Source organism: Carcharodon carcharias, chromosome 6, assembly GCF_017639515.1.
Source record: "Carcharodon carcharias isolate sCarCar2 chromosome 6, sCarCar2.pri, whole genome shotgun sequence".
Lineage (NCBI taxonomy): Eukaryota > Metazoa > Chordata > Chondrichthyes > Lamniformes > Lamnidae > Carcharodon > Carcharodon carcharias.
This window is the reverse complement of record NC_054472.1, coordinates 138471212-138493198: the sequence shown is the minus strand read 5'-3', so window position 1 is coordinate 138493198 and position 21987 is coordinate 138471212. Positions and strand designations below refer to the sequence as shown.

The window sequence follows — 21987 nt, the reverse complement described above, 5'->3', positions numbered from 1 at the left end:
TGCCAATCACTAAAAGACTGCTTGCTTCCATCGCTATTAAAATTATTCTTCAATCTCACTGCTAAGTTATTTTTCTTTATTCTTTGGCTAGCGGGGCTGTCTCCCGCTTCCTGGCTGAGTCTTGCTTTTTCGCACCCTTTTTGGCTGAGGTTTCCCACCCAATGTGGAAGATGCCACCATTTTGCACACCCTGTATTGTTTGTAAATCTTTTACAGAGCATTCCATGGCCGGCGCTATCTCTAGCGCCTCCTTGAAATCCACATTCACTTTGGCAATAATCTTTTCTGAAGAGTGTCCTCTTTCACATCACACACTAAACAAGCTCTGAACATGTTGTTCAGAGTCATACCAAACTCACAATTTTCTATGTAGCATGCAGTTGTCTCACTTAGGGCTCTATTTTGTGAATTAAACCTGAAACTCTGCATCATGACTGAGGGCTTGGGTTAAAAGTGACCCTTCACAAGGTCCACCAATTCATCAAAAGTTTTTGAATCTGGGGCACAGAGTGCCGTCAAACTTCGAATCATAGGTTTTCCTCCCACAAGTACTCAAGAGGATTGCTCGCCTCTTCTCTTCTCCCATAATCTCATATGGTTGAAAAAAGAATGTGAGGCATTCTATGTATTGAGACCAATCGTCTGTGTTTGGTTCAAAAGGATCAATTCTCCCAAATTGTGGCATTTTGAGAGAGAACTTCAGTTCTAACGGAGCTTGCTACTTACAATCATTGGGTGAGGTACAGTGCTGATTTCTTTTTAATTTGATTTCTTCTGTTCAGTCCTGTTTTATCCTTGTTACCAGTTTGTTGTAGGGTGGCCGAGTTGTACTATTAGTAATAGAGTTGAACTGCAGACACTTCTTAAGTGGAAATGTTAAGTTTATTTACAATATACTCAGCAGCAACTCCACATGTGCTTTCAACTCCAACTCTATCTCTACACTGTCTGCTGAGGTAGCCCGTGCTACTCTCCTACTGGTTACTACAGATCATGTGATCTTCCCTAATAGGTATTATTCTTAAAGGTGCATTACACACTAAATAAAACGTTAATTACCACACAGGCTGTGAATTTGAGGTAAGCGGATTCCTGACTCCCACCCTGGCCCTCACTTTGAAAACTCCAACATGTTCCAGAGGTGTTGGGACACTGAAACGCCATCCAAGAACAATATTTTCAAAGTGCATCTGCTCCAGTTCTTGCCCTCATAAGCAATTGAAAACCTTGGGTTCTAGGAGGTGTCTGGGGCATGGCAGTCCTGCTCCTCCTGCCCCCACAAGGGGAAGTTAATAAGTTAGCTTAGTAGCTCCTTCTCCTTCCAATTATTTTCTCATTTGATTTCACCTGGCGGGAAAAGTTGCAGTGGTTTTCCCACTCACTCCAGGGTTAAAATCATTGTTAGATCCCATTGACATCATTGCACACCAAACTTCATAATCAACTGACTTCAGCTGAATGCTTTAACTGCCTGTTCAGAAGAGCTGGCTAAAATTTAAGCTGGTGAGACCCAAGTGGTGGGTAAGTCACCTGATTGATTTTAACTGACCACCCACCCAGTTCCTGTAGTCAGGTTCAAATTTGTCCCTATTAAATTAATATTCTCACAGTTATTCAATTTAATTTCCATGCCTGAGCCCTGACTCGTTTCATTCCTCGAACATAAATGAAATGGAAACTTCATTATCTTTCCTTTCTGCTCCGTCTCCAAACTGTTCAAAATTTAAAACTCCTCTCCTTTGAAGATTGTTGTTTCCACCTTTTTTTGCACTTACCCTAGCAAGGGCTGTTTCCATTTATAGCCAACACACATTTTATCAAGATTTGGATTTACTATTTGGTGGAAAATTGGTTAGAATGCTTGCTAAATGTTTATCCCCTCTCCCCCTAAGCTGATTCATCTCTTTGTGACAGTCCTTCAATTAAAGGGTCATTCTCTGACTCAGCTTCCATGTCTTTGCAGCCTGATTAGGCTTTCTTTGCCTCAAGCAGTACAATGATTTGAATTTCCCCTCTCAGCACTGTCCTGAATTTTGCCCCCAGCCCTAGTCTCTTTGTCTGTTCAGTGTGCTCCACCTACTGCACTCTGCCAATAACTTGGAATAAAAACTTGCAAATATGTAACACCTTTCACAACCTCAGAACATCCCAAAATGCTTTGCAGCTAATGAGGTAGTTTTGAAGTATAGTCATTATTGCAATGTAGGAAAATTATGTGCATTCCTTTTTACACATTATAGTTTTATTCATATTCTGCATTACATTTTTAATTTATCAATATTGCTGAAGTCTCACACCCACTGCTCACTCTCACATGTCAAATTTACTCTAAATGTGGGGTAGAGTTTCCACTTTGAGCACAGTTGGTGATCCAGGTGCAAATCATGTCCAACATTGTGCGAGTTTTGAGAGGAGTTTTCTTTTATTTGAGTTTCTGCTCAAACTCATTATGTATACCCTTCTGACACAAAAGCTGCTATGAAATGATGAAATTGGGCAGCATTTTAAAACACAAGTTATTCAAAATAGATTGCTTGAAAACATGTTTATTGATATATCTAAGAGCGGTAACTGGTGCAGTTGCATTAACATAGTTGCAAAGGGTTATGTACGGAAAAAACCCTACCAGATTAACTATAATGGACCATTCTCCAAGGATGGAAGACTAAAACAGTATCACAGTCCAAAGGATAAAATCAAGATTTTGTAAAAAAAAACCCCTCAATTAAATAAAAATAATAATCAAAACTATGATTTTTTTTGGGATGTGTGCATCATTTACTGCCCACCCCATATGGCCCTGAGAAGATGATAGTTGATATTCCTTTTGAACTTCCTATATTTCTTTTGCAGTGGTTTGGTATAACTGATTATCTTCCTAGGCCACTCCAGTGGGCAGTACAGAGCTGAATGTTACCTATGCTGGGCGGGCTGGGCGGGGGCGGGCGTGGATCGGCTGTGCACCGCCATTTTACGTGGGACAATTAAGCCCTGCCCAGTGTAATGTGCAGCTGGTAGCGCTCAGCACTACCTGTGCGGGCAGGGGGAGGAGGGAGAGCCAGGGTCTCCTTGAGGCATGGAGCTGCCTCAAAGAGATTAAGTTGATAGTAAAATTTTTTAATAAAGGAAGAAAAAAATTACTTAAACATTTCCATCATGTGTCGGTGTCAAATGAGCTGGGATATGTTTGTGAATTTTGCAAAATTTGATTAATAATTTTATGAAACCTTCAGGAAACCTCATCCCGCCCATGGATGAGGTTTACTGAAAACTGCAAAGGCTGCTTGGGCTCTTCGCCTGCCCACCAACCATAAGATTGGATGAGCAGAGTTGCTAACAACTTGAATTGGTTTTTTAATGGCCTTAATAGGCCGTTGACTGTTCGGCAGGCACGCAGGCGCCTCCAGCGTGCGCCCACTGAACAAAGTATCTAAATGATGCACAATGACGTCGGCCGTTGACAGTTCGGCAGGCCCGCCCCTACACGCTGACCGCAATATTCTGGCCTAATGATGTTGATGTGGGACTGGAGCTACATAAAGATAGAGCAGCTAAGGACAGCAGAATTGTGATAATTTCTGGAGAATATAGACATGTTAAAGGAACAGGCAGACAGCTGGCAGATGTGACTTAATGTGGATAAGAATGAGCATACGTTTTGGGACGGAAGACAAAAGATAGGAATATATATGCATTGAAAATATGTTGGAGAGTGCTCATGAAAGAGCGACCTAGAAGTTCACATATATAATTACCTGAAGGTACAATTGCAGCTAAATGAAGCCATAAAAAATATAAGCAACATTTTGGCTTTATAAAGAGGGACATGGACTACAAAAATAAATAAAGATAAATTTGTATAATACTCTGTGCAATTCTCAGCATCTTATGAAGAAAATATATTAAAGCCATAGAACACATACAGTCTGTTGATGTTTAGGAAGGGTAGCTGATTACATTAGAGGTACTTAGACTATTTCCACAGGAGTAGGGAAGACAAAGGAGAGATTTAATAGTTTTTAAAATTGTGAAGGATTTTGATAGAGTGAATAAGGAAAGATTATTTCCTTTAACTGAAGAGTCAATAATAAGGGCTTATTTGCTTAAAGTTATCACTTACATGAGAAGAAAGGTCAGGAGAAATTTCTTTTTTTAAATTGTTGGATTGTTGAAGCATTTGCTACAAGAGTGGGAGAGAGAGTGATCTTTTCTTTATCTGCCTCTTTATGGGAAAATTGGATAAATATTTGAAGCAGAGAAAGGTGTAAAGCAAGAGGGAAAATTCAGGGTAGTGAATGAGAGTTGGATTGCTCTAACATAAAGCTGACATAGGCATGGTGGGCCAAATCTCCTCCATCTGTGCTGAAAACCTCCATGCTTCTATGAAGTAGGGGCTGTTTCTGATTTTCAGCAAAGATAGTTGACAAACATGCATGCTCACCTGCTGTATTCATTGCAAAGCACTAAAATCGTATTTACAAGCATCTATCGTTGATCTCTTTGAAATCAATATCCTGTTTGTACTTGTAACTGCTATGAAACTGAGGCTGCACCTGCAGTTGCCAGTTTGAAAATGTTTAATGTAATGAGTGAGATAAATATGGTATAAGAACTTGTGTGATTAGTGATTGTTCACTTATCTCTACCACCTACTTAGAGGTAAGTCCTAAAATATCAATCTATATATCCTTCCTCTATTGAAGTTGTGATTCATCACAATCTCCTCCTCTAATTCATCCTTTTCTAAATTTTTGCCACCCTAGTCTTTCCATTCTCTTACAACATTCAGGCACTCGAAACCCATGATAGCTCACCCACTGCCAGCATTTCCAAAACTTGTAAGGGTGATGCTTTTCTAATGTGTACTGGCAGCAAATGAAGTTCTCTGCTGCCAGCTTGTACTCAGAAAATGACCCAATCTGATTTATCTCAAATTCCCTCTTACTACTTTCACCACTGTGTGTCCTGCACTTTTGGTCCCTGACAACTTTTCCTGGTTTGAGGTAAAAGCAACATGGCTTAGGTGAAAACATAATAAAATAGTAACATGGGCTTCTGAACAAATATGGGATCAGTTACTGACATGTATCTTCAAGTTCTACATCATTGTGAAGGACAGTTAGGTTTTTTTTAAAACAAAAACAGAATTACCTGGAAAAACTCAGCAGCTCTGGCAGCATCGGCGGAGAAGAAAAGAGTTGACGTTTCGAGTCCTCATGACCCTTCAACAGAATCACAACTTCAATAGAGGAAGGATATATAGATTGATATTTTAGGACTTACCTCTAAGTAGGTGGTAGAGATAAGTGAACAATCACTAATCACACAAGTTCTTATACCATATTTATCTCAGTCATTACATTAAACATTTTCAAACTGGCAACTGCAGGTGCAGCCTCAGTTTCATAGTTCTGTTGAAGGGTAATGAGGACTCGAAACGTCAACTCTTTTCTTCTCTGCCGATGCTGCCAGACCTGCTGAGTTTTTCCAGGTAATTCTGTTTTTGTTTTGGATTTCCAGCATCTGCAGTTTTTTGTTTTTATCTCTAGGTTTTTTTTTTAAGCCTATAGTACTAGGGCATAAGACCAGGAACTAATTCCTTCATTAAAATATTTACCTAATGGACAGCAAATTGTGGATTAATGAAAGCTAAAGTAGAAAAACCCGATGAAATATTCCTTAGCAGTGGAATAGTATACCATATAAAATGTCTCCTTGTAAAACATCTTAAATCTGTCCAGTAATAAGAACAGGAAGTTTTGGAAATTATCAGCAAGTCTGGCAGCATCTGTGAAGAAAGGAATCAAGTCTACAAGTGGAATCTTGTTGCGGGGGAACTGGCAAGGGACCTGTGCTGCCTCTTTTTGGGAAGGCCCGTGAACCACAAGGCAATCTGGCAGTGCCGAGACCAGCAGCGTGCATTCCCTTGGAATCAAGACCCTGGGAGCCAGAAGACTTGCCTACGAGAGCAGCTAACCAATCAGAGGCCTGTAGTTCTTGTGCTCAGCTGTGCCACTGGGCAAGTGGTGGCTGCTCATGGAAGCACAGGCACTGGAGTCCCAGGATTATGGAGCAACCCAGGCCATGCGTAAGTAATGTAGGTGGGGGAGGGTTGTGGTTTTGCCAGGTGGGGATCATAGGGAGAAGGGTGCTGGATGGGTGGGCTGGCAGCAAAGGCAATGGGGTGGCTCTCAGCAGGCACCCCATTACCAATGTCCAGTCCCTCGATCAGGAGCGCTTTTGATTGAGGGACATCTCTCCTTCCTGGAGGTGACAAGCTGGCTGCATGATGACAGGTCCACCCGCAGCTGGGTTAATGCCAACAGCAATGGGATGAGGCCCTTATGTGGTCATTAATGGCCATTAAGGGCCTCAATATGCGGAGGGGTGGGAAGGTTGACAATGGGCCTTGTTCAGAATTCTGGCAGAGGCTGGAAGGCAGCAGGATTTTGCTATGCCACCATCCTGCCTAATTACATACCCTTCACGCCTCCAAGCTCACCACCAGCGAGACCAGGTGATTCTGTCCGTTTAGTGTCAAATATGACTCTTCTTCAGAACCATTTCTTGATTTAAGAACTGTATGAGCACCTTCTTGTTGAAGTGCCCTCCCAGATACATACCTTGTACAGCAGCGAGGTGCTTCTCTGAAGCAATTGTTTTCGGTCCCTGCCCCAAACGCTGTTCCCTAGCTACCAATTCCATCCGTCTCCCCCGGCAATAATCTGAGATTAAGTTAAACTGCTCAATACCTTGGTGCCACGTGTGATCCCAAAATGAGCTTTCGACATTGTGGCATCAGCAAGAACGCATTTTTCCGCCTCTGTAACATTGCCCAACTTCGCCCCTGTCTCAGCTCGTCTGCTGCTGAAATCCTCATTCACGCCTTCATTACCTGAGGACTCGACTAGTCCAACCTACTCCTGGCTTGCCTCCCACATTCTAGCCTCCATAAACTTGAGGTCATCCAAAACACATCTGCCTGTAACTTGCAGCAAGTTCAATTCCCCTATCACCCCTGTGTTTGCTGCCCCACAATGGCTTCCTGTCAATGTCTTGACTTTAAAATTCTCATCCTTGTTTTCAAATCCTTCCATGGCCTTGCTTCTCCCTATTTCTCTACTCCCCCCCAGTCCTACATACCTCCCAGATATCTGTGCTCCTCTAATTCTGGTCTTATGTACATTTCCAATTGTAAATGCTGCACCACTGGTGGCTATGCTTTCAGTTGTCTAGGCCCTAAGTTTTGGAATTCCATCCCTACACTTCTCTGCCTCCCTACCTTGTTTTCCTCCTTTAAGAGGTTCGCTGTTGCATTTTGTTTATAATACTCCTGTGAAACGCCTTGGGATGTTTCATTATATTAAAAATAAAAGTGCTTTTTGTCAGATGGAAACAGTCATTGTGATGGGCATGTAGACCAATGCCAGTAATCATTTTTAAACTTGAAGTTTGTTTTTATATGCTCACGTTTTTTAAAGCTATGTAAAATACTACATAAATATAAGTTATTGCTGTTGTTGTTGGAAGACCTCTGATTGGGCCCCCAGCTTCAAGAACCTGTCAGCTGCCCTTAATTGGACAGGAGACATGTCTCCATATCAATTAAGGGCTCACCCATATGAAAGTTTGAGTTTAATCAGTTTCCCACTGGATGAAAACAGTCCTGACTGCTGTTTCCTGCCTCCCTGAGGAAAATTCAGCATGTGTATCCACTCCTCATATAAACCATCTATATCTACCAAGTGCCTCTGTCTGGGGCCGAGAGTGACAGTGAGAGCATGAAGTATGGCATGGGAAATTCCTGTGTTTGAAGGTGCTGCCATTGGATAATTATCTATCTCTGCTTCTTTCTTGTTTCCTGCTCTTGTGGAGAGAAATGGTCCAAGAAATGCAACGAGTTTCCTGCTATCCATATTTTCCTCACCTTTCTCTTTGGGTTCAGAAAACAGAAAATTTGATTGTTGATCACTAGCAATTAATTTGCACATACCATCTGCAGGTGCAGTCTTTTCTGGTGTGAAATTGGGCATTGTAGTGCATGCTTTTTGGTGCTGTTCAGGGACTAAAGCAACATCTTTGGTCAGACCACATTTAGAATATTGTGAGCAATTTTGGGCCCCATATCTCAGGAAGGATGTGCTGGCCCTGGAGAGGGTCCAGAGGAGGTTCACGAGAATGATCCCAGGAATGAAAGGCTTAACGTATGAGGAACGTTTGAGGACTCTGGGTCTATACTCGATGGAGTTTAGAAGGATGAGGGGGGATCTGATTGAAACTTACGGAATACTGAAAGGCCTGGATAGAGTGGACGTGGGGAAGATGTTTCCATTAGTAGGAGAGACTAGGACCCGAGGGCACAGTCTCAGAGTAAAGGGAAGACCTTTTAGAACAGAGATGAGGAGAAACATCTTTAGCCAGAGAGTGGTGAATCTATGGAATTCATTGCCACAGAAGGCTGTGGAGGCCAGGTCACTGAGTGTATTTAAGACCTAGATAGATAGGTTCTTGATTGGTAAGGGGATCAAAGGTTATGGGGAGAAGGCAGGAGAATGGGGTTGAGAAACTTATCAGCCATGATTGAATGGTGGAGCAGACTCGATGGGCCGAATGGCCTAATTTCTGCTCCTATGTCTTATGGTCTTATGGTCTTATCTGCAGTGTACATGGACACTTTGTCTTTGAATCAAGCTGGATACATCATTGGTGAAAGCATTCATGCATGTAAAAATAAGTAGAGCAAGTAGCTCATGATATCAGTGTGCAAGGCTGAATTAACAACGCCACTGCCATTTTAGAGCTCCATGCTCCAGCCAATGTTCTCTTTTAACCTTGCACAACTGAACATGTGTTAAACAGTATGAAGAAACACCCACCAGTGCAGTTTAAAATGTTCTAACCATTTGCAGGTTAATTTGCTGGTTGATTTTTCTCCTGCCTGTTGGTACAATTCTACAAGCATTTGGCACTTTCCATTGTTGTTTAGAGTTGCAAAGGTCTAAAGAGAGTGGCGTCACAGGTGCTGTAGGATGTTTTGCTGACATAAAGGCTTTGCTACAGTTCCCATAGAGATCGATAACAGATGCATTTTCCAGTGTTGCAGGACAAGAGTTCATGTTTTAAGGCTAGAGTTCATGTTTTAAGACTTTTTTACTTTTACTGTAGGAAATAAACTAAAGACAACATGGAGTAAATACTACTTGACAGTCAACTAAGTCATCAAAGTAAAGAACAAGTACCTCCTATTAACTAACTAACACAACAGGGATACTTTCTGACACTGTATGCCACACTCCCAACAGATTTGTAGCCTTGAAGATTAAGTTCCAGATTCCTCCCAGCTTTTCAGTTAGCCCCTTTCTCCCTGCCACACTGGAGTGAATCTTTCACTTTCCTTTGAAAGCCATTCCCCTCAGCCTACTGAGTATCCCTGAACTGACTTCTAGCAGTAAGGCCTATTCCAGCAACTCCTTGGCCCTTAAATTTGCACAAGTTTCACCTCTTTGAATAGAGAACTAGTGCTCACCAGCATTTTGCTTGGCAGCTAACAAAAAACAGGATCTCTGCTTTTCACAGCAGCAGCTGTTCCTGTCTTCCTGTCTGTTGTCTTGGTTCCCTTGGTGTCTGTGTGCCCTGAAGACCATCTGCCTCTCTTTTGTGTCATGATGTGAAAACTCTCACTTGATTTTCTATAAGTTTTGGTTACAGATCACATGGGCCTGTCTCCAGGCAGAGTTTACTATGATCACCATTTCCTTCTTCAGGGCATTTTATTTTGCCTTAAGTTAAAAGAGACATTTTAAAACATAACTGTCTTGCAAAGTCTCACATTTGTAACAGCTTCTACTCAAATCATTTGTTCTTAGGCATAGCTGGCCTAGTAGGGATTCCTCTTGAGCATGACTGAGATAACAAACAGAGGCCATGGGAACAGGACAAACTGCTAGAACAGAGAAGAGGAAGCAGGGGGCAAGAAGGGCTTTGAGCTGGAGGGCATAGTGACAGAGGGTCTTTAGGGAGCAGATGTGTTGGAGAGCAGACTGCAGGAGTACTGTGAAACATTGGGAACCTCTTTTCACCCTGATATCTGGAGCCACGATTGAAGAAGTCTGAGCTTCCACTACAGCACTCAGATGCTGCTTGTATTTCAGTAGAAACTGAGACATTGGCTATTAAATGCTGCACCATGGTTGGGTCCACATGTCTGCTAATAGAGTTGGTTGTTTGACCCATTGAGCCTGCACCGCCATTCAATAAGATCATTGCTGATCTGATTGTGGCCTTACCTCCTTTTCTGCCTGTCCTCCAAACCCTTGATGCCCTTGCCAATCAAAAATTTGTCCATCTCAGCCTTGAATATACTTAATAACCCAGCACTTATTGCTCTCTGTGGCAAAGAATTCCAAAGTTAAATGATCTTTTGAGAGAGGAAATTCCTCTCTGACATCTGATGTCATGAGCTCTCCTGTCTTAAGTGGGAGATCCTTTATTTTTAAACTGTGCCCGCTAGTTGTAGACTCCCCTACTAGAGGAAGCATCCTCTCAGCATCAAGCCCCCTCAGAATCTCCTGTTTCACGACATCTATCATCCAGAAGGGCAAGGACAGCAGATGCATGGAAACACCACTACCTGCAAGTTCCCCTCCAAACCCCACGATATCCTGACTTGGAACTATATCGCAATTCCTTCACTGTCGCTGGATCAAAATCCTGGAACTCCCTTCCTAACAGCACTATGGGTGTACCTCCACCACATGGACTGTAGTGGTTCAAGAAGCTGGCTCACCATCACTTTCTCAAGAGCAATTAAGGATGGGAAATAAATGCTGGCCCAGCCAGCGACGCCACATCCTGTGCACAAATATAAAAATTATTTAAAAATGTTTCAATACGATCACCTCTCGTTTTTCTAAACTTCAACGAGTATTGGCCCAACCTGCTCAACCTTTCTTTATCAGACCACCATTTCATCCCAGGAATCAGCCGAGTGAACCTTTTCTGAATTGCTTCCAATGCAACTATTTCCCTCCTGAAGTAGGGGGAATAAAGTACTCCAGGTGCGGTCTCACCAATACCTTGAACAGTTGTAGCAAAACTTCCCTACATTTATACTCCAACCCCCTTGCAATAAAGGCCAACATTTAATTTTCCTTCCTAATTACTTGTTGTGTCTGCATGCTAACTTTGTTTGGTTCATGTACAAGGACATCCAAATCCTTCCGCATCATAGCATTCTACAGTCTCTCTCCATTTAAATAATATTCTGCAATTCTATTCTTCTTGCCAAAATGTACAACTTCACATTTTTCCACATTATACTCCATCTGCAAAAGTCTTGCCCACTCACTTAACTTTTTTATATCCCTTTGCAGATTCTTTGGTCCGGGTTTTTGTTCCCAGGTTGGGTGTGCAGAGATGGAACAATTTCTGGCTCTGTGAACCCAACCTTTTAAAAATGGCTGCCAACTGTTGGGATTTTCATCTGGGGCTGGGGGGTGGAGTGGGGTGGTAGGGTGGCTGGATTGCAAGTTGAGCCTTCCGCCCCTGGAATGAGTGCGGAGGCAGGCTCAGGCTGGGTAGAACATCTGGCTCTGTGTTCCAGCACCTTGTTTAAAGTATTTAAATAAAGATTAAAACAAAAAAGCCCTCCAGCCCTCATTCCCCCATACACTCGCCATGCCCAATCCATGCCAACCCATATCATCTCTTTCCCCACATTGCTCCATTGCCCCCTCATACGTCTGATGCTAACCTATCACCCCACATACCCTACATGCCAACCCATGCCCCCACCTACTTTCCATGGCTGCCCATGCCAAATCATACCCCCTCTACCCAGCATAATGTCCCTCATATACCCTATTCCTCCCACATCTCATGGCCCTTTATAGCTTCAATGCCAACTTAGTGCCAACTCATGCCAACCCATGCCCCCATCCACCACAATTTGACCTTACTCACTTCATGCCAATTCACCTAATATCCTTTGACAGTTCCTGGACAGATTTGACAGTTCTTTAACAGCTTGACAGTTCTTTGACTGTTCCTTGACAGTTTGACAATTCCAATGAGTTTATGCATTTTTCATGCATCGTCATGTTTACTTTTAACAATCACAAAGGGTGCCTTACCTCTTCAAAAGGTGTCCTGGGACGCTATCAAAAAGGGTACCTTACCTCTCCAAAAGAGTACCCTGGCTACCTAAATTAATATACCAAGTTCTGGTCTAATCTGCACACTGTGTATTTCACACTCCTAGCTTACCAAATTCCCACTTCAGCAGAGGAAGCTGGTGATTTAAATGGCCAGCTCCCTCCATTAACTGTGCATGCACGAATCCTGACCCAAACCAATCCTGCCCCTGTGAAAATGGGATATATTGTGTTCAGGAGTGGGACTTAGAATTTCTGGCCAATTCTGGGATTTTTGTCATGACGGAGTGAAAATCTGGGCCTTTGTGTCCTCCTCACAACTTGCTTTCCTATCTTTGTATCATGAGCAAATTTGGCTTTTTATCTTGTTACACCTTCAAAGAACTCTGATAAATTTTTCAAACATGATTTCCCTTTCACAAAATCATGTTGACTCTGCCTGATTGTATTATGATTTTCCAAATGTCCTGCTACTGCTACTTTAATGATGGATTCTAGCATTTTCCCAATGACAGATGATAGACTAATTGGCCGATTGTTTCCTGCTTTCTGTCTCCCTCCTTTCATGAACAGTGGTGTTACAACCATATTTGTGGTTGTCCAGTCCACTGGGACTTTTCCAGAATCTAAGGAATATTGGAAGATTACAACCAGTGCATTTACTATCTCTGCAACCACTTCTTTTAAGGCCTTAGGATGCAGGCCATCAGGTCTAGGGGACTTGTCAGCCTTCAGTCCCATTAGTTTTCCACAAAGTTGAGCATGTGGTTGGGAGAGGGAGGAAAGTAAGTATGTTGACACCACCTGCAGCTAGTAAGTCAGAAGAGATTGTTGGGGGAGGGATAAGTGGGATGTGAGGAGGGTTAGGTATAGGGATACCGTCATCTTCAATGGTTTCGGCTCCGCCATTAACCACTCCCTCAGCAAGGGCCATTCCAGTAATGCACAATATCCCCAGGATTTCTTTGGGGGTTGGGGGCAGAGGGTTAGCATATACAGGTGCACTTGTCCTTCTCTGATTAGCTCCTGCTGCCTTCAATTTTGCTCCACCTTGTCCTGCAAGAGAGAGGGAAAATTGTCAGTGAGTGTTGTGAAATCTTTTTGGGTGATGTGGTTGCCATGGTTAAACAGCTGGCAGTAAGAACATGTTATGCATTGTGTGTGTGTGTGTGTGTGAGGCTTGCAGCAGTCCTAAAGGTATGAGGGTGCAGTGGAGTACATGCATGGGAGGCATGAGTCCTAATTGATAGCGATTGTTGGTAGTTGAATGATGGGTCTGTGATGAATTAAGAAGTGACTGAGGTTGGTGAAGCACTTGATAGGATATGACAAATGAAGATTCATTTACTGACCTTCTCCATTCATGTGAGGTAATTGAACTTCTTGTGCCACTGCATCCTGGTCCTCGGGGCTTGACTCCTGACATTGACCTCCATGGTTATCTGCTCCTACTGACAGCCAGGAGTCTAACGATCAAATGGCAATCTGTGGACAAAGGATATCTTTCCTCCTTTCCACCTCCTCCACCAACACCTCCACTAAAGTGGCAGAAAACCTTGGAGCCTGTGCTCTCCTATGTTGAGTCATTTTTATTGTTTTGTGGGTCTGATTCGTACTTGCATGACTCCTAGTACTTGTTGCAGCCACAACACACCTCCCCTTTAAGAGGTGTGAGCTAGCTTTAAGCAGTGCTAGGAAGTAAGAATTTTGAGCATCCTGCAAGTTCATATAGCCAATGAACAGCAAGTTAGTACTGGCTGCAAATAGAAATCATTTAAGCAGGCAGCATGAGAATGCTGTTTTCAGGAGATATCCAATGTATGTCCCTTGTCCCCTCCCCTACTGACTGCACTGAATGGGATCCCAGTATCTCTATCAACTCCTTCTCCTACAGCATTAATAGATGAATGGATAAAAGAGCTTGCATTTATGTAGCACCATTCAAATCTGTCAGATCCACTCCCTCAAAGTTCTTCACAGTCAATTAACTTCTTTGAATGTAGTCACTGTTGCTTTAAAAGGAAACATTGCAGTTAATTCTTAGACATCAAGACCACACATACAGCAATGAGATGAATGACAAGTTAATCTGCTCCTTTTTTTTTGATGTTGGCCATAAATTTTCCATTGGTCTACAAATAATACCATGGGATCTTTAATATTGACTTGAACAGGTATTTGGTGCCTCAGTTTAATACTGCATCTGAAACCTCCAACAGTGAATACCAGTCTTGGCTCAGTGATACAATCAGCAGTTCATGTCCTACACTGGGACTGAAGCTTAAAATTCAGGCTAACAATGCAGTACTAAAGAAGTGCTGCACTGTAGGAAGAGCCATTTTTCAAATGAAATGTTCAACTGAGACCCTGTCTGCCCTCTTGGTAGAATTAACATTTTTATGACACTATTCTGGCATGGATTCGATGGCGCGAATGGCCTCCTCCTGTGGTGCAATGACTTTATGACTATCCAAAGAAGAGCAGGTTTGTTTTCATGTGCTCTGCTAATGCCTACTGAAAGAGATTACTTGGGGTCAGTTATCTCATTATTGTCTGTAAATCCTTCCTTTACAGAAATTGGTTGTCATGCTTGCCTATGTTATTGCACTAGATTATATACTCAAAGCCAGGAATAGGGGTTGAACCCATTAATTTTTGATTAAGAAAGCTACAACTAAGCCAAGGCTGAAACTTGTCTCAGCGATGCCAGTTGTATGTTTCCCTCTAACTTGTCATTCATAGGAATTATGTACCAATTATTCTTCTGGGAAGATAGAAAGCTTGTCATTTTCAAGCGTAGACAAGTTTATTTCACAACTATTGGAAAACTTATTGCTTTTCTCATAGAGCTTCCAAAGCAAAAGATATTGCCTCGAGGGGTTTACATACATTACAGGATTCTACAGGCATATACTTTACTTCTTTGGTGTGAAGAAGTTTCTATGGTATGGTATTAGGGTAGTGTTGCTATATGGATCTTTAATGTTAACAATAGATGAGCAGTAGCTTGCTGCCATCAAATTTATCTTTGCCGACCTTGTGAGGTCATTAAACTTCTTCCTGCAATAGAGAAGGGCTTTTCAGGGTTAGGGAGTAACCACCTACTGCCTGCTTGAGCTCCTATTGTTTACAACTGTTATAAAAGACTCAGAGGCAGGAATAGTATCTGAAATGTCCAAAGTTTCAGAGAACACAAAATTGAATGCAATGACAAATAATGTATACAAGTATGCAAAAATGCAAAAACATAGGCCTAGGTGAGCTTAATCAGTGGTTGGAGAAATTGTAGATACAATTTAATACAGGAAAATATATGGTTGTGAAATTTAGCAGAGGAAAAGTTAAAGTTAATTATGTGTTCTAAAGGTGAATGTATCAGAGGAGAAGATGAGCTTGAGATTACCAGGCTATTAACAAAAAAGCAACAGAATGTTTAGGTACGAAAAGAGTGCAATGATACAAATTAAGAGAGATAATTTTAAAACTGTCCTTAGACCTGGTGAGACCACATCAAGAGTACTGGGCTGAATTTTACAGCCCATCCAGGAGTGGGGTGGTGGGGGCGTGTGGTGGGGGAGGTGGGGATGTGTAAAATTGGGTGCCATGGCAGCAGTGTCATGCCTGATGCTTGTCTGGCCCTGCCCACCTTGTGTGCATTTTACTTTTGGCTGTGAAAGTATGGGTGGCCCGTAATCAAAGCCCTTAACTGGCCAATTTAGCTGCTCAGATTTTACTCGAGGTGGAGCGGTCAGTACCAAGTGTCCAGCCTGGCAGCATCATGCCCCATGCCAGGTGATTGCCTCCTGTTTGGGCACCTGTGCTTATCAGAGGCCCCACCACCACGCACCCCTCTTCGGCGTTTCCCCTTCTCCCCACCCTGTCAATCTTGGCATCCACCCACTCAACTCAATCCTCCCGCCAGGTTATTAAAAGACTGGGGGCCATGCTGGCCAAGCACAGATGGGCTGCTCTCAACTTTTACATGGGAAACCCTGCCCTTGTGTAAAATTCAGCCTGCTGCGTATAGTTTTGGTCTCCCTATTAAAGGAAAACAGGAAATGCAGGAAGATTTCTTTTGATAAAAGGCTGGTAAATATGTGGAACAGATTACCAGCATATGTGGTGGCGCAGTAAACTTTAATGGTTTCAAGAAGAAGCTAGGCAGATTTTATCAACAGTCAACAGTTCAAGGTTATTAGAATTCTCTATACTATGGGTTCCAAGACTTAGAACATGAGTTGAGGTTACATAAACCAGGCTTGTACTTCCAGAAAGTTAAGGGGTGATTTAATTGAGGTTTTTAGAATTTTGAAAGGAATAGATAGAGAGAAACCTTTTTTGCTGGGAAAGTCGAAGACAAGGGCACATAACCTTAAAATCAGAGCCAAGCCATTCAGACAAGAAGTTAGGAAACACCTCTTTGTGCAAAGTGTAGCTAACATTTGGGACTGTCTCCCACAAAAGCAGTAGATACTAGATCTATTAATAACTTTAAATCGACAAAAATATTGAGCCAAGGCAGGTGGATGGAGTTAAGACATAGATCAACAATGATCTCATTGAATGGTGGAACAGGCTTGAGAGGCTGAATGGCCTACTCATGTTCCTATAAGTGGGCTAGATGGACCCTCTGTGCCAGAAACTGTTATTTTGTGTTGGTAAGTGTCTTGTCATAGCCACAATTCTATCCCTTCCATGCCTTGTTTCATTAAGAAGATTATTGAATGTCACTCTCAGAAGTTTGCTGTTCTTCTTTTAGTAGTTTCCATTAATAGTTCTGCGTTTTTTGCTTTAAGGGCAGTTTGGCTTTAATTCCTGCACATACTCCTTCAGAACAAACTCCTCCAATTCTGCCCTGGCTCCCCTCCATTAGCCAGCTCAGTGGCGATATCCCTTAATTGGTTCCACTTACCGATCTAATTTTAGCCAAAGCATCTCCAGTAATGGCTTCTCTTCCTAGCCCATACTGTTACTTCTTTGGGTCCCCCTAAGATTTATCATTAGCTCCCTCCTCTTTCCTATTTGCATTTGATAACCATTTGTTGGACGTTCAGTCATGGGAGAGCCACAATTTCCTTCAACTTTCTGCCAGCTAAGGCAGCTATGACAATAAACTGATGCCATTTTACCCTCTTGGGTGGATGTAGAAGAGCCCATGGCACCATTCAAAGTTGAGCAGGAGTGTTCTTTGTGTTCTGGTAATATTTATCCATCAAGCAAAAGCAGTAAAAGAAATTGCCTGGTCATTTACCTCATTGTTGTTTCTGGGACATTGCTCTATACAAATTGGCTGCTGCATTTCTGTATAATACAACAGTGAGTACACTTTAAAAGTCGTTGACTGTGAAATGCTTTGGGATGTCCTGAGATTGTGAGCGGTGCTATATAAATGCTAGTCTTTCATTTTTCCTAAGTTAGCTTCCCTTGGTGACTTTCACAAATACACCTGCATCCTAAAGTGACATGGCAAAAAATTTATTTTATAAAAAGGGTATACACTTGACAAAATAAGATGGTCTGATTTTTAGCAGTGACATTTGGAGTGGCACTTTGGTATAGAAATAGCTTCTGTACATGTATAATTTCATTTCTTTATATTAACTGCAGGTTTTAACGACTGGAAAGAGTGCAAAGCCACGCAAAGGCCCATTGCAGCCAATAACACTTACGTCGACTGAGGGAGCTGATGTTCCTATTTATTTTTATGAGGTAACACTCATAATTTTGGTTGAAAATGTTTCTAATTATAATAATGATTAAAAATAATTCTAAACAGCAAATAGTAAATAAAAGTTTTAAGATTTTATGTAAAAAAATAAAGAGCAAATATGTTTGCTGGCAATCAGGAGCTGACATGTTTTACACCTCTCTAAGCTATGCCAGACCCCACTTCCAAAACTGCATCTCATGGTTTCCTTTTGACTTGTGTCACCACGTATCACTTACGCTATTTGTATTGCCTTAAGTGAGTGTCTAGGTTCCTGAATCCATGGTAAAGGGTGAATAACTGGGTGGGCAGGCAATTGCTGGTGTTTCTAAAAGTATGATGGGACTCAATGTAAGCTAGGGGGTGTGAGTTGGAGGTGATGGCGTAGTGGTACTGTCACCAGATTAGTAATCCAGAGGCCCAGGCTAGTGATCTGGGGATATGGGTTCAAATCTGCACCACAGCAGGGAATAAAAATCTTGAATTAAAAGTTAACCTTGCTGTAAAAACACATCTGTTTCACTAATGCCCTTAGGGATGATCCCACATGTGACTCCAGACCCACACCAATGTGGTTGACCCTTAAATTGCCAAGCAAGCCACTCGGCTGTATCAATCTGCTAACAAAGCCTAAAGTAGGAATGTAACCAGATGGACCAGATGCATTGATCTAGGCACTGACAACAACAAGGGCACACCCAGCTCTGTCAATACTGCAAAGTCTCCCTTACGAACATCTGTGGGCTTGTGCCAAAGTTGGGACAGCTGTTCCACAGACAGCTCATAGATATAGTCATACTCACAGAATCATACCCAACAGACAATGTCCCACACACCACCAACACTATCCCTGACCCACCAGAGGTGGCGACACAGTGGTGTACAGTTGAGAGGGAATTGCCCTGGGAGTTGCCAACGTCACCTGTGGACACCATTAAGTCTTATGGCATCAGGCTAATCATGAGCAACTACTGCACCCTGCCCCCCCTCTGCAACGGATGAATCAGTGTTCCTCCATGTTGAATGCCACTTGGAGGAAGCACTGATCATGGCAACAGCACAGGAGACAGGTTAAGTGAGTGGGCAAAAATGTGGCAGATGGAATATAATGTGGGAAAAGGTGAGGAAAGAATAGAGGAGCTGAATATTATTTAAATGGAGAAAGTTGCAGCAGAGGGATTTGGGGGTTCACGTGCATGAATCACAAAAAGCTAGCATACAGGTTCAACAGGTAATAGGTAAGGCAAATGGAATGTTGGCCTTTATTTCAAAGGGAATGCAGCATTAAAATATGGAAGTCTTGCTAAAACTATACAAGGCACTAGTTAGACAACACCTGGAATACTGTGAACAGTTTTGGTCCCCTTATCTAAGGAAAGATATACTGGCATTGAAGGCAGTCCAGAGAAGGTTCACCAGGTTGATCCTGGGGATGGAGGGATTTTCTTATGAGGAGAGGTTGAGTAGGTTGGGCCTGTGCTCATTGGAGTTTAAAAGAATGAGAGGCATTGAAACATATAAGATTCTTAGGGGGCTTGACAGGGTAGATACTGAGAGGTTGTTTTCCCTTGTGGGAGAGTCCAGGACGAGATGGCATAAATTCAGAGAAAGGGGTCACCCATTTAAAACAGGGATAAGAAGGAATTTCTTCTCTCAGAGGGTAGTGAATCTGTGGCATTCTTTACTGCAGAGGACTGTAGATGCTGGGTCATTAAGCATATTCAAGGCTGAGACAGACAGATTTTTAACCAGTAAGGGAATCAAGGGTTATGGGGAGAAGGCAGGAAAGTGGAGGTGAGGATTATCAGATCAGCCACAATCTCATTGAATGGCAGAGCAAACTCGATGGGCCGAATGGCTTACTTCTGCTCCTACGTCTTATGGTCTTAATGTACTTTGGGTGGGTACTTCAACATCTATCACCGAGTGGCATGGTAGCACCACTACTGACTAAGCTGGCCAAGCTATAGCTATAGCTGCTAGACTGTGTCTGCGGCAGGTGGTGAGGAAACCAACAAGAGGGGAAAACCTACATGACCTCATCCTAACCAATCTACTTGTCACAGATGCATCTGTCCACGACGATATTGGTAGGAGTGACCTCCGCACAGACCTTGTGGAGCTGAAGTCCCACTTACACATTGAGGATACCCTCCATCATGTTGTGTGGCACAAGAATTATGCTAAATGGGATAAATTTCAAACAGATCTAGCAACACAAGACTGGGCAAACATGAGGCACTGTGGGCCATCAGCAGCAGCAAAATTGTATTCAACCACAAACTGTAACCTCATAGCCTGGCATATCCCCCACTCTACCATTACCACCAAGCCAGGGGATCAACCCTGGTTCAATGAAGAGTGCAGGAGGGCAAGGCAGGAGCAGCACCAGGCATACCTAAAAATGAGGTAACAACCAGGTGAAGTTATAACACAGGACTACTTGCATGCCAAACAGCATAAGTAGCAAGTGATGGACAGAGCTAAGCAATCCCACAATCAACGGATCAGATCTAAACTCTGCAGTCCTGCCACATCCAGTCATGAATGGATAATTAAACAATTCATTGGGGGAGGAGGCTCCACAAATATCCCCATCCTCAATGATGGGGGAGCCTAGCAAATCAGTGCAAAAGATAAGGCTGAAGCATTTGCAACAATCTTCAGCCAAAAGTGCCGAGTGGATGATCCATCTCTGCCTCATCAGGAGGTCTCCAGCGTCACTGATGTCAGTCTTCAGCCAATTCAATTCACAACATATGATATCAGAAAATGGTTGAAGGCACTGGATACAACAAAGGCTATGGGCCCTGACAATATTCCGGTAATAGTACTGAAGACTTGCGCTCCAAAACTTCCCATGCCCCTAGCCAAGCTGTTCCAGTACAGCTACAATACTGGCATCTACCCACCAATGTGGAAAATTGCCCAGATACATCCTGTATGCAAAAAAGCAGGTAAATCCAACTTGGTCAATTACTGCCCCATGTACATCAGTGGAGTGATGGAAGGGGTCACAAAAAGTGCTATCAAGCAGCACTTGCTTAGCAATGATCTGCTCACTGACACTCAGTTTGAGTTCTGGCAGGGTCACTTAGCTTATGACCTCATTTGGTTTAAACATGGACAAAAGAGTTGAACTCCCAAGGTAAGGTGGCAGCGACTGCCCTTGACATCAAGGCAGCATTTGACCGAGTGTGGCATCAAGGAGCCTTAGCAAAACTGGAGTCAATGGGAATGCCTCCACTGGTTGGAGGCATACCTAGCACAAAGGAAGGTGGTTGCAGTTGTTGGAGGTCAGTCATCTCAGCTCCAGGACATCACTGCAGGAGTTCCTCAGGGTAGTGTCCTCGGCCCAACCATCTTTAGCTGCTTCGTCAATGACCTCCTTCCCCCATCATAAGGTCTGAAGCGGGGATGTTCGCTGATGATTGCACAATCTTCCACGCCATTCACGACGCCTCAGATGCTGAAGCAGCCCATGTCCAAATGCAGCAAGACCTGGACAATATCCAGGCTTGGGCTGACAAGTGGCAAGTAACATTTACTCCACACAAGTGCCAGGCAATGACCATCTCCAACAAGAGTGAATTTAACCATTGCCCCATGATATTCAATGACATTACCATCGCTGAATCCCCCACTATCAACATCCTGGGGGGTTACCATTGGCCAGAAACTGAACTGGATTAGTCATATAAGTACTTTGGCTACAAGAGCAGGTCAGAGGCTAGGAATCCAATGGCGACTAACTCACCTCCTGACTCCCCAAAGCCTGTCCACCATCTACAAGGCACAGGTAAGAAGTGTGATGGAATACTCTGCTTGCTTGGATGAGTGCAGCTTCAACAACACTCAAGAAGCTTGATACCATCCAGGACAAAGCAGCCCACTTGATTGACACTCCAGCCACAACCTCCCTCCAACACCAATGCATAGTGGCAGCAGTGTGTACCATCTACAAGTTGCACTGCCGAAACTCACCAAGGTTCCTTAGACAGCACCTTCCAAACACACGAACCACTACCATCTAGAAGGATAAGAACAGCTGACACATGGGAACACCACCGCCTGGACGTTCCCCTCCAAGCCTCTCACCATCCTGACTTGGAAATATATCACCGTTTG

The 21987-nt window shown here is 43.0% G+C and overlaps 1 protein-coding gene across 3 annotated transcripts in view; it reads left to right on the top strand.

Moving 5' to 3' along the window:
* The window catches only part of cdh17 (cadherin 17, LI cadherin (liver-intestine)), a 126340-nt gene that overhangs the window by 12461 nt on the left and 91892 nt on the right, over positions 1-21987 (top strand). For 2 of the 3 annotated variants that reach the window (XM_041190020.1, XM_041190021.1), the window contains exon 3: positions 17760-17861. In XM_041190020.1, the coding sequence (XP_041045954.1) occupies positions 17760-17861 (102 nt within the window). Of the gene's footprint in view, positions 1-6052; positions 6089-17759; positions 17862-21987 lie in introns of those variants that run through there. The other variant, XM_041190022.1, reaches the window with a different exon arrangement.